The following is a 14,019-nucleotide window of genomic DNA, read 5'->3' as shown; positions in this document are numbered from 1 at the left end:
GAGATATAATAAGTAATAATCTTAACATAAAAAGGAGTAACTTTAGTCTATTTAATCTTATTTATAGTAGTATATATCTTATTAGCTATAGCTTATTTAGTTGTAATATTAGTTTTAAACTTAATGATATAAAAAAAAGCTTATTAATAATAACTATATTAATATTTTTAGCTATAATAATAATTATCAGTAGTAGTAATAATATTATTTGTAATCTTTTTAATATCTATAAAATAGAATAGAATAGCTATTTTAAAGCTAGTTATAATAATATTGATATATTTATAAGTTTTTATAAAATCCTTATAAGTATAAATATTAGTAGTAATAATAATATTAATATAAACGTAGTAGGTAATAAATATAAAATTAAAATATTTAAACTTTATAAAATAACTAATAATAATATTATTAGTTTTATCATACTTTCTAAAAAAGTAAATAGCTAGGATATAAGTATAGCTAAAGAGATAATTATTTTATAGCTTCTTAAGATTAATAATAATATTTTTATCTTAATCGTTAATAGTAAAACTATTAATATTATTATATTCCTTAAAAATATACCTAAAGTAGTTCATCAGTTAGCAATAAATATCAGTTAGCGACGAACGTTTTCCTATCCACATAGTGGTATTTACTATTGCACAACCACAACACATTCAATTAACTATTCCTCATTACTACTCGAATCATTTGACAATTCCACATCCTTAGAACAGGTTCTCGCATTATGACCGGTCTCACCACACACACCACAGCATCTCCAAGCTAGCTGGGCTCTCTTTAATGGAACCCCCTCCTCATCCTCTCGAGGTGCTGGACGTTTCCCTTTTTGTTTCCCTTCAAGCAAAACCTGAGATTCCTCTATACTAAGTGCCCCTCCAAGCTGGACCTACGTTCTTTTAGCCCTCTAGCACTTAGTAAGTGCTATATTCATATCCTTAAAGGTATAAAGCTGATTAGTCAAAATAGTGATTAAGTGTGCTATTACTTATACACCTTTTAATAATTACTTAACTATAGTAATAATTAGTGTTAGTAAGCTTCTTTAATAAGTAGAGATATAACTTTTAATAAAGTTAGACTATAAGATAGTTTGTTATAGGTTAGAGGGTGTTTATAACTGCTAAGGTGGTAGTGTTAAAAGGTTAGCTATAGGAGGTGTAAGCGTTTATAAATATATATTAAGCTTTTTGATAATATGGTCTAGGTCCTATGGTGAATTTCCAGCGCCTTAGAAAGCAGACCTAATGTTTTCCTTATTAAAAACCTTATTATGGGCCTGTTAGAAGGTAATAAAGAACTCAGACTTAGTGATATAATTTATAGAGGCTCTGATAAATTAGTTAATTTTATCACTATATGCATGTTTTAAAGGTGAATAAAGGGTAATATCTAATAGCTACATTAGATATAATAAATATATAGGCATACTGATAGTTATAATATTATTCTGCTTATAGTAATTATTGAATTTGGCTGATAAATAGCTCTTATGGCTGTTGATAATAAGCATCTAGTAGGCGCCCTCTGTTTAGTTCTTAGTGTGTTTATTAAAGTGTTTAATCTAGTTAAAGCCTATCTGATTATCTATCTATCTATTAGCTATAGGTTTGATCACTTAGTTGCCTGGAAAACCTGATTCTGTGGTCTAATTAATAAGGTGATATACACCCTTAATAATTACAAACAGAGGGATATACCACCTGCCTAAATTAATATACTTTAATAACTATAGCCTATTCACAGTTGCTAGTCTGGACAAACTTTGCTTTGCTATATTAATCAGTATATATTACCACCATTAACATAATGATCATACCTATCACAAAGCTAGTTTTATTAAGATTATATAGGTCCCCCTCTTAGATGCTATACTTAGCTATCATATTGCATAATAGTGCAAACCACTTTAATATAACCTCAGGATCTTCTTAAAAAGCCCTTTAATAATTATATAGACGATTAAACTTGGTTTTTAGAGCAGGCTGTGAGTCCACAAACCGCCTAGCCTATTGCTTGCTAATAGGCTTGCTATTACGCGCTCTCAGCAGGAGATTAGCTATATCTTCCACACTACTAAGGCAGAAAGGAAATCCTCTAGAATCCTGTTTAATAACGTATTAGAGAAGTGGTTTCTCTTTAATCAGATTAAGTTTATATCGTTAAGGTTGAGCTTATTCGTATTGCAGTCAGTTGTTCATTCTATCAGCTAAGGTGCTCTTTAGGATACCATAGGTCTTTGCAGCATGCGAAATGCTTAAGTTATTACCTGCAGCGCGTGTCGATTGGATCGCTTTAATCGCAAGAATGACTTTATCTTCTTAGGTGTAGATTGGCATTATGGTTATTGAGATTTTATGCGTCAAAGGTTTAAGTGATTTGGACGTAAGAGTGTTTAGAAAAAAACGTCCAGCTGACTGGTCTGGCTGGCTGACTGATGAACCACGTTAAATATTTTACTAGATGTTTTTAGAACTTTATTCAAGTAGTTAATTTAATAATATTTTAAATAAGTTTTATATTTATAGCTATATTTATAAAACTTACAGAGGATTTAAACATAAATAATATTATATTTAAGGTTTTTATAATTGCTATTGAAACTACTAAGGATTATAATAATATTATTATCTTATAAAAAAGTTCTAAAAACCTGTTTATATTTATTCTTAAAAAATCTATTATAGCTTTAATTTTAGAATATATTCTTTTCAAACTTTCTATTAACATTTATATTTCTAGCTATTGTAATCAATAGGTTTATAATATAGCTATTATTATATAATTTATTTTATACTAAGATGAAAGCTTAATTAATATTTTAAATAATATAGAAAACTACTTAATGGCTTAATATAAGAAGTATTATTATAAAGATCTTATTTATAATAATATAGTTGATATTATTATTAATTGTTATTATTCAATTTATTCTTAAAGATCTCTAAAGTTATTAATTTAATATTATAATAAAAAGTAAAGTTAATATAAATAAACTTAATTAAGTTATTAAGTTTCTATTAAATAACTATAATAATAAACTAGAAGTTATTATTAAACTTAAAATAAGAAGTTATTATTATAGTTATTTTCTGAAAAATGCTTCAGCTATTTATTATTATTATTTAAATAAAGGAAAATATTAGAAATTTATAAACAGCTATATTTATTGTTAAAAGTTTAGAGGAAAAATATCAATATTAGCTTAAAAAGGCTATTAATAATAGCACAAGATATAAGATTATTATTACTATGAGTAATAGAAGACAGAAATTTAATTAGCTAAATTAAACAATAAGAAGAGTTATTAATATTAGGTTAGAAAACTTGTTAATAAAAGTATAAAATATAAAGATGTAAAGATATAAAGATATAAAGCTATAAAGATATAAAGCTATAAAGATATAAAGCTATAAAACTGTTAACTATAATAATATAAAAAAGAAGTTTTATAAACTAAATTCAAAAATAAAGAAAATATCTTTTTATATTATAGCTTTTAAGATCTAACATATAAAAAGATATTTTCTTTTATAGTAAGGGCTTTTATAAATATTAACCTCTATGTGTTTCTTAAAATACAGTTTAAGATTATTTATACTATTATGTTTTCTCTTATTTATCCTCTTATCCTTTTAGAGCGTCTTATTAATAATAAAGAAAATATTAGATATAGTTATTAAGTAGCTTCGTTAATATTTTAAATAGAAAGTATATTTTAATAGATACTTCATTTAGTAATTTTAACGTTCTATTAAGTATTACTTTTATATAAAATATTTAAAACCTTTATATTTAGTTAAGACTTTAAATCTAAAGAAATTTTTTAATTTAGGGTTTTATATATCTAAATAAGTAATTACGACTAATAGTTCTTTATTATAGATTAAGTAGTTATATTAAGTAGAAGTTAGCTTCTATAAGTAAAAAGTAATAAAATAGTATTATCTTTATATATCTTTTTAAGTTAATACTTCTCTTAATATAAACCTTAAGTAATCTATTTTAATTGTTATTAAAATTTATAAGTTAAAGTAATATAGTATTAATATAGTCTAAAAGTAGTATTAAAATATTTAGAATATATCTTTTTATTTATTATTCTAAATAAATAGCATTTCTGTTTTGATAAAAAGAGTAAAAAGCTTTATAACTTCTAAGTATTTTAATATAGATATTTAATAATAATTAGTAAATTTTAAAACATTTTATAACCTGTTTACTAAAATAAGCGTTTTTTATTTAATAGTTACCTATATTTTCTCTATATCATAAATAAAACTTTTACTCATTTTTAGTAGAAATCTTATATATTTTACTATTTTTACTAAAACCTTATATTTTATTAACTTAAAATAAAAGCTAGCCTTTTTAAAAGATTAAAAAACTTTACAAACCTTATATTTATAGTTTATTTAGAAGCTATTATTATAGAATAATATATGATTAATATATATTATTATAAAGTTATTAACAACTTTTTAGAGTATACTATTAATATACTATTAGAATATTATTAAAGCCTTTTTTAACTTAAATAAATTATTTAACTACCTAAAAAGCTTATATCATGTAAAAAGAGTAGTTTTCTCTTAGTACTTTTCTATTATGTAAATCTTATAAAAAGTAGTTATAACGTTTAGTTTAATATATTATTTTACTAAATTAACTTTTTAAAACATTTCTTCAATTAAAAATAGAAAGTAATAATTTTATTTTATAATAGCATTTCATACTTAACAGTAATAATAAAACTATAATTCTCTATTTAGTTTCTTAATAAAGACTATTAATATATTAATAAGAAATTTATTAATTTAAATAAAACCTTTGTTAAGTAGATCTATAAGTATTGTTTTAAAATATTAATACCTTTTCTCTTAATATATTATAAAGAGAGCTTTAAAATAAAAGTACTTTTTAATTAGAAATATGATAATTAAATTAGATTTTATAATTTATATTGAAGTAATTTTAAAATAAAAAGTATAATTTAATAAGGTTGAAGAGTTTAATAAACGTATTATAAATATATTATAATAGTTTCTCTAAACAGGTTTTTGGCTTTTTTATTTTAAATACCTTTTTAAAAAATCTGAAACTTATAGTTTTTATTTTCATAATTAATTTAAAGAACCAACTACCTTTTAGTAGATTACTATAAATGAAGTATTATTTAGCTAATAAGTTTCTTAGATTTCTTTTATTTTTTAAAGCTCTTTTTGTTCTTATAAAATAATAATAACTTCTATTTTCTTAAAAATATCTACTTCTTTACTCTGTTATATATAATATTATTCTACTCTATTTATAGGTTTTAAAAAAAGAAATTAATATCTTATCTTTTTATTATATAAATAAAAAGTTACTATATATAGTTTTTAATTTTAAAATAGAATATAACTATATATTATACTATAGCTTAAGCTAAATTATTAATAAAATCTTATAATTACTATATTTAGTAGTTAATATATAATGAATAGAGGTAATAAATATATTAATGGTTTATTATTATATAGATATTATAACTATAGTTTATTAAAATATTAATAAGAATACTTTTATTAACTCTAACTATTAATATTATAGAGAGCTTATTTATATTTTGTTCTAATTAAAACTATATTTACTTAGTTTATTCTTTTTTTTATCCTTAATACTTAATTTGATACTAAAGTTACTTATTTCTTAAATTAGAAATATCTTCTTTGATTTTGATTTCTTCTAAGTTTAGATGTATTGTTTCTTTAGTAATTTCTATTACTTTAAAACTATCTTTTAGCTTTTTAACTTTTTAATAATCTTTTTATAAATAGCTAACTTAGTTTTACTCAAAATAATAATATATTTCCTTACTAAAGTCTTTCTTTATTCTATTACATAAAGTATATATTAAACTTATTATTTTAATATCTTTATTTATATTTACTTTAAGAAGTAATCATTTTACTTTAAGAGTTATAAGCTTTATATAAGATATTATATAATATGTTATATAATATCTTATATAAAGCTAATATGTTTAGTATACTTATAGAAAGCTAAGTAGTTAACTGAATAGTTAAAACTTATAAAATAATACTTTTTAAATACTTTTTATAAGTAGTTAATTTAAACACCATCTTGGTATATTATGCTATTTACCTCTATAATAGTTTGTTTAAAATAGAGTAAAAATGACGTAAAAGCTTTATTACATTTTATTTCAAATTTTAATAGGTTTTTAAAAGCTTTACTTTAACATTTAGGCTACTATAAATATAGTCTAAATATGCTAAAAAAGCTTTCAGTTTACATAAGCTATTATTACTTCTTATGCTATAGAAAAGTATAACTACTAACTATACTTTAAGTTCTAAATAAAAGTTAGTTAAATATTATACTTCTTAGTTATTTAAATAGAAAGTTTAATCTATTTTAATATTATTATATATTTATTATACCTATATAGTATACTTATTATAACAACTTCTAAACTTAAGAAGGTTAAAAAATGTTTTAAATACTAAATACTACTTATTTTCTATGTAATATCTAGCTTAAAGAGTAGTAATATTAGTAGTAATCTATAAAATTTAGCGTTAATAATACTAAAGCGTTATTACTTACTATTATCTATATTAGCTTTATAATTAGTTTATTATTAGCTTATTATAGAATTATTATATTATTAAGTTAGTTATTCAGCTTATCAATGATTATATAAATTGCTTTAAAAGCTTTTTTACTTATTAGTACTACTTTTAAGCTAGCTATTCTTAGTTTAATTAGCTCTATTTTCTACTTATTATTAATTATATTATATAATTAATAGAATCAGCCTTTAATAAGGCTTAAATAAATATATAAAAAGCTAGCTTTTAGTTTATTTAATTTAAGAGTACTTTAATTATAGTAATTTAAGCTAAAGAAAAGAAGTTTTTAGAATACTCCTTATATAGAAGAAAAATAGGTATAGGGCGTCTATTAAGCCAACGTAGTCGCTAGGGGTAGAATTTCTTAAGGTTTATAGTAATACCTAGACGTAATGAATAGGCGTAGCCTATACTAAAAATTAAGCGTTAAGTAATTAAAGTAAGCCTTTTTTGTAATACTTTTAATAACCTAATTTTCAAACATAATTAATATAAATTAGGTTTTTTTATAGACATTTTACTTATAAGCGAAATTAAAGCGCATAGTAGCTAAAAAGTAGTGTTTTACTTTACTTTAGCGGCAAAAAGCACGGCTGCTTTAAAGTAAGGGCGAGCCCTCTTCCTAGACTGTGGTTGCGCTCAACCATAAAACATCTAACTCAGACCAACTTGCCAAGTACCGGGAAGCCGCACAAGCTCCACATTCTATAGCGACTGCGAGTTACGAAGCTTGCCGTGCATCGAACAGCCGATTGGTCCATGGGCCGAGAATGTCAACTCCAGAAGAGGTGTCCACAAATGAACAATGAAATGACAACCTCGGACTACAATGATGTTTAATAATCTTGCTCAACGATCCTCGGGTTGTTTGTGCATAAAACGGGGCCGGTGATGGTTGCGTTGCCATATAAAATACATCCACAGCAGGAGGAAGACAAGAAATGGTTATGCTACTGTCCTCCTATTCGCGGCAATACATTACACACACTATCATAAGCAATTTTTTATCATGACGTCGCTCCCACAGTCAGGCATACTTCTGGAAGCGGAAGAGTTCCAAAACTATGGTGGCTGGATTCTGGACTCGCAATTCGACTCAGAGATGGGCTCGCCATACCTCCTTGCCCACGGTAATGGCAAGCCAGTCGCAGATGCAACAACCGTCCTATCTACAGAAAAGGGGCACTATCATGTCTGGGTTCGAGCCAAGGATTGGGTTCCTGACCATCATCCAGGCCAGTTTACCCTGACCATCAACGAAAGCACCCTGGATACCGTTTTCGGCACGAACAATGAGGACTGGTCCTGGCAGTACGCAGGTATTATGGATCTCCCACATGGCGATACAAGTGTTATGCTCCACGACCTGACTGGATTCTGCGGCCGTTGCGACGCTATCTTTTTCAGCCTTGAGGATACACCCCCCCCGCCAAGTCAGAATAACGAGGAGGCGCGTGCCTGGCGGAGAAGATTACGTGGACTACCCGAGAATCCTGTCGATGCCGGCTCATATGACGTTGTGGTAGTCGGTGGAGGGATACCTGGCTGCACAGCGGCGTTAGCAGCCGCACGACTGGGAAATCGCGTTGCTCTTGTGCAAGATCGCCCTAAACTTGGCGGCAATGCCAGTGTTGAGATTGGTCTCTCCCCACGTGGAATGACTAGCCCTTTGATTCAGGAACTTTCGCAGCGCCATACCGACAGGGATTTACTGGCAAAGCAGCTTCTCGACGCGGAGCCCAACGCGACAATATTCATGGAGTACACCGTCTACGATGCGCATCTCGTTGGCTCCGCAATAACATCATTGGACGCTCGTCACGCTCGAACTGGAAGGGAAATCAGCCTGTCGGCTCCGACCTTCATTGACTGCTCCGGAAAGGCTGTTCTTGGCATACTTACTGGTGCGGAGACACTCTTTGGTCAAGAATCCAAGTCAATGTACGGCGAAAGTCTCGCGCCTGCCGAGGCCGACGACATGCATCATGGCCACACACTCTTTTTCCGAACCAAGATGGCTGACGCGGCTGTGCCGTTCCCTGCTGTGCCCTGGGCCATCGAGGTTGCGAAAGACTACTCAGATCTCCGTGGTCAACTACGCGAACCCGGTCTTGAGAACGGACCAGGCCCTCTCGTCATTCCTCCGAATTTCGTACCGGATCCGACCGCCGATATGCGGATGAAGGGACCTCTTACGCACTTCTGGGAGTATGGTCAATGGCTTGATCCGTACACCAACGGTGAACACATCCGAGATCACCTTCTCTGCGCCATTTATGGAACCTTTCATAATGTGAAAACGATGGAACCAGAGAATTACGCAAACCTTGACTTTGATTGGGTGGCTTTTGTTGCAGCCCAAGGAGAATTTAAGCGGTACAAGGGCGATTATATTCTGGCGGAGACTGATATTCGCGATCACAAGATTTTCCCAGATGCGGTGGTTCAGAATGCTGGCGCATTTTGCTTGCATTACCCTGGCGATGAAAAATACAATTTCCGGTTGAGAGCTTGGGAGTGGGATGAGCGGGACAAAAAGCCGTATGACATTCCGTTCAGATGTCTTTTCTCGACCAATATTTCGAACTTGATGATGGCAGGGAAACACATCAGCACTACCCACATTGGAGGTTCCAACGCCAAGTTCATGGCAAATGGAGGTCAGCATGCGCTGGCTACCGCGGCTGCAGCACACCTGTGCAAGAAATATCAGACCACACCTCGAGGAATCCACGACAATCACCTGCAAGAGTTAAAAGCGACCACCGGCAATCTAGGCCAAGGTTTCTGGGACAGAAAGTCTGACAACAGACTCTAACAAGGATTTTGATCTCAGCGATCAATCATTTCAGATCCATTCGGGTAGCTTCTTTCATTCACCCTGCACGTTGGTATTGATTGAAAGTGCGACTAGCCATGGCAGTCTGTAGCATCGCATCTAATCGATCGTTGAGGTGTCCAATGGTTATTTGAAAATCTTTCTATTCGAATCTATCTCTGTCTGAGTCTCTTTCTATTCTAACATATGTCAATTTGTGTGAAGAAGAACTGCAAAACCTCTATGTCCGCGTCGAGTTTACGACTCTTCGTTTTGATCCACATCAACCGCATCCTTGAAATCACTCAAGAATAACCATCTACTTTGCTGGGCCCAATCTTGTCGCAAGAAGTCATTCGCATACTCCGGAAATGTCTTAATAACGTCCTTCAAGTGGTTGTCATGCGCGATTACAACAAGAGTGTTGCCGCTTCCATCAGCTTCAATGATCCGGTCGACAGTCTCTTCGGCGGCATCTGGGTCGCCGAAGAGCATACCAGGTCGATGAACGCCGTAGAACGGCTTAGTCGTATCTTCGTCCTGAAGAATAGGTTTGAAAAGTGCGCCAGGACAAGGCATTTGACTCCCCCGAAGAAACGGATGTGGCGATATCTCGTCGGGCAGCGGGTGATATTTGGACGGCCTCATCTCGGCACTGTGGTGGCATGTGTCCGCGCCCATGAGGATGAAGCTGTCTGGATTGGTCGTCACCCGCGCAAGAGCATTGACATGACCAACGGTGTGGCCTGGCGCGTCTAGGATGTAGAAGCTTCCGTCGCCAAAATAGTCAATGGCGGGGAATGAGCCGACTCTGATGGCGGATTCGGCGAAGCTTAGTTCACGAAGTTCGCGCCCGGCAAAGTCGGAGTCCAAGAGAGGTGCGCCCGGGTTGGTAGGGTAGCCCGGTGTTAGGACCTTCTTGAAGCCCGGTCCTACTATCAAGGCAGTGCTTTTCGGAAATCTGCTTGGGTCTCCGATGTGGTCCCAGTGCCAATGGCTCCAGATAATGCCTTCGATGTCGTCCAGTTGAACCCCACCTTCTTCGAGGATATCTCTAACGTCTTTGTCGACGCTGCAGGTCGTGCCGCTCTCTTTGAACCATTTCTGAATGGGCGGGGCTAGGTTTTCGAAGTCCTTTCGTACTCCGAGATCGAACAGAAGTTTGCGACCCGAAGACGGGTGTTCCACCAGAAAGACATAGGCGGGACATTGAAGCCAGGTGTGACCTTTGATGGTATGCGACACCATGCCTTCGATGCTACAGCCAACTTGGGATGTCGAGTCAATGACTCGGACATTGACGGTCGAGGTGGACGGTGGTACGTGAAAGTTTGATAGAGGCATTTTGGCTGATTCCCACGACAAGAATACCTAATGTCGCAAGTATCGAGGCTGCAACAGACGAAGGAAAAGCATGGACAGTAATCTACTGTTCTCCTTACAGCCCAGTAATACATCCTCTGCGGCGTTCCTTCTGCAAGATAATCTTGGTCCACATCGCTCCTTGTCCTGTTCCAGCAGTGGGTATCCGGCACTCGGTACTCGGCATACGGTATCCCGCCGGCCTGATTGGAGATCGGCCTACGGAACCGACCGCTCATGCCAAGATGACAATATTCTAACAGAAAATGTATGTGCTACATCTGACCACTTGTGATGAAAATGGCTACTAATCCACAATGGGGAAATATGAATGATTGCGAATGAGACGGTGGCGAATGCTGGATTGATTACAAAGAGCCCAATCCTCGAGATTAGCAAGGACATATGGAACAACATCTATGCTGTTAGTTCCTCCTGCTCGGATTTCATAATACATCATTAAAAAATGACTAGAACTAAATGCCTCGGGCAGTCTTCGGTCACAAATATGCAGTTCAGGTCATGATTCAGCAGAGCCGAGGTATGAAGTTGATCGGATCTTATGCCATCCCAAGGCTAAATTGTCTTGCTCTGAACAGTAGAGACAAAGCTGATAGGTGCAAGGTATTCATTTGCACCGGCGTATTCTATCAGCAAATGGGCCGTCTGAGGTCTTGCACAAGCCGCTGCAGGAGGTATGGCCAAGCCGTTGTAGCTGTTGAATATTGCGCCAGGATGATTCGCACTGATATGTGGTCGACTATTGGCATTAGCCTTACAAATTAAAGGGGCTCACCGAAGCTGCTTCATTCAAGCAGAATGGTTAAAGCAGTAATACGTCTAAGCGTTCTGGAGCTTGTTGTCAGCACTTCCAGGTACGCACCGTGGCAGCTGATCTAAGCGGGTCACAGGATCCTGAAGATGTTGCCAACCTGGACAGATGTCTGGCAGGGAGAGACTCTGGCTAGCTTACATATCAGAGATTGTACGGTTGTTGACGGAGGCGTGGCCTTTTTCAGGTGATATGGCGAGCATGTGTCTGCTATGAGAAGACATATTCAGCTGGTACTTGGTAATTCCGGTCACTCGTAGGCCACCTTAGTTGTTTATCGCGCCTGATCGATAAGTAAATTGAGTCAAGGTGACGATGTTCTTTCGAATAGGTTTCCCCCTTGTTTGATACCTTAAGTAGCTGCATACTTTGTTTTTCTCTCCTCACTTGAACGAGCCTGTGAGAATCATTACAGGAGAAGTCCGACCTTCGTTGAATGCGGCGTCCCATGAATCTGGTCTTGTTTGAGGTTCACCAACAAGGCCTCATATTCTCACCCAGATACCTCACCACACATCATAGTTTTCGTTTCTATTACCGTACTAGGTTAATGCTTGTCTTGAAACTTCGATGAGTGTATCATGATCTCGGATGCTATCCTGACAGCTGTCACCTATTCAGGATGGTGTATGGTATTTTGGTGTCTATGGACAGTGCTCTGTGGAGGTAGAACAAGATTACGTATTGCTCCCGTGCAATTCTTCTGGGACTTCTTGCTTTCTATGCACCCTTTTTTCATTCTATATTTGTCAAAGATCATTAACTACATTGTGCACTTGGCCACGTCCGGGCGATCACAGAGAGAGGCTTCGGCTTTCATCTTTCACCTTGGTTATGTTTATCAGACTCGGGAATGCTATCCTGCCTCATGTAACTCTCTCTTATCCAAGTTCTAACATCATGAGCTTGAACGTGTATGTTCTTCATTTGTATGATGTGCGCACTCCATTCCTTGGAATCGGATTGTTCAGGGTACCCAATCTGAGCTTGTGAGAGACGTCTATAAACTCAACATACGACGAAATCACACGTCACGTATGTTGGATGTACGATGATAGAGATGCCGGTGAATTGGAATCATGGCTGCCAAGGCGGATAATAGAAGCATAATATGCAGAAGTAAACCCAGCTGAAGGCGGGCTGGATCACTTGAGAACTGCCGTGCCTTGTATCGCATGAGTTGTCTGAATTGGTTCAAACCTTCCCACCTAGCGTGCTTGACCAAGGAGCATGGTCTCAAAAGTTTGCGACCCCTTTCTTTGAAGTTGCCATGCCGTAGTGTCTTTCGTGAAAGCCTCGTACGAACCGTACCTCTCGTTTTCAACGGGTGTCGGGATGATTGAACTCAATTCCATCACCGACATTTCATACCGGAAACATAGACACAAAAGACCATTTGACAATGTTGTTTTCTGTTCTAGTTCACGCTGGTGCGCTCATATTTCTTTGATGTGTTTCGTTCAAGTACGTACGCGTCGACCATAGTTGCCGGGAGTTTCCAAAACGTCCGTCAGCCGGGCCAGGCTCACGCACAGTGACCAGAGCTTTTTGACTGACACGAGTGATACCTAATTCAGGACCGAGTGCGCGGCATTTTTCTCTGAACGGAAATCGATGGGAAATAACTGCCCAGGTTTATATACTAAGATCACGAGTTTGGCGAATCTCGCCACGCGCTAGACGACTCGAAACTTTGGCTAACCGATTTCGACAGGGACCCCGGTCAATCAATGGGAGGGGTTTGACAGCTTTCAGGACTCCAGGAGCCAGTCGCATTGCCAACCGGTCGCGTAGTATTGACGGAGAAGGCCGTTATTACTTTCTGAGGGGACGCCCGGACCCATAGGCCCCCCGGGACCCGGATTCGTGAGGCCGTCGTTGCCGGATATCGGACGAGGACCACAACTGCCGAGACCTCTTACCAACCACGGCAGCGCCGTGCCACACTGATCGCAGACCCCGTTCCCAAACTGTGGGGTTGTGGGCGAACTCTGAAATTGAGTCTTTTTTGAGGTTCCATCAGCTAGGTCGTTCACGTACTGTTTCGTCTTCAATCTGAAAAGATAGGAGAAATTCAAGTCAGCAAGCTGCATTTGGAGACCTGACAAGGTTCTAACGGGTAGGATGAATCAGAAAGAGGGATTTCCATCAGGGAATGGATGAAAACAATGTGACGCTCCCAACTCTCGCTAGGAATAAGCCGGGATAGGTTGACCCTCTTGGATTGAATCATAGGCAACTGAAAAACTCGTTTGCCTTTGTCGGGGATTTTTGCCATCATAAACAGTAGTAGTAGCCCCACCTTTGATCTACGACCTCGAATATTCAATCATACATCCGCAAGGATCCGTGAATGCTTAAAC

At 35.0% G+C, this 14,019-nt stretch overlaps 2 protein-coding genes across 2 annotated transcripts; one reads left to right on the top strand and one right to left on the bottom strand.

Annotated features, from left to right (window-relative positions):
• Positions 1-7,653: 7,653 nt before the first annotated feature.
• On the top strand, positions 7,654-9,462 carry sthA (Soluble pyridine nucleotide transhydrogenase; the record flags this gene model as incomplete). Its single annotated transcript, XM_037320960.1, has 1 exon — positions 7,654-9,462. The coding sequence occupies one exon, from the start codon at positions 7,654-7,656 to the stop codon at positions 9,460-9,462; it is 1,809 nt and encodes a 602-aa protein (XP_037182047.1).
• A 258-nt stretch (positions 9,463-9,720) lies between these two features.
• On the bottom strand, positions 9,721-10,806 carry mpaDE-2 (Cytochrome P450 monooxygenase mpaDE; the record flags this gene model as incomplete). Its single annotated transcript, XM_037320959.1, has 1 exon — positions 9,721-10,806. The coding sequence occupies one exon, from the start codon at positions 10,804-10,806 to the stop codon at positions 9,721-9,723; it is 1,086 nt and encodes a 361-aa protein (XP_037182048.1).
• Positions 10,807-14,019: the final 3,213 nt, after the last annotated feature.

The sequence above is a fragment of the Colletotrichum aenigma genome (genome assembly GCF_013390185.1).
Source record: "Colletotrichum aenigma strain Cg56 chromosome Unknown KSG_Cg56_contig03, whole genome shotgun sequence".
Lineage (NCBI taxonomy): Eukaryota > Fungi > Ascomycota > Sordariomycetes > Glomerellales > Glomerellaceae > Colletotrichum > Colletotrichum aenigma.
This window is presented reverse-complemented; position numbering and strand designations above follow the sequence as displayed.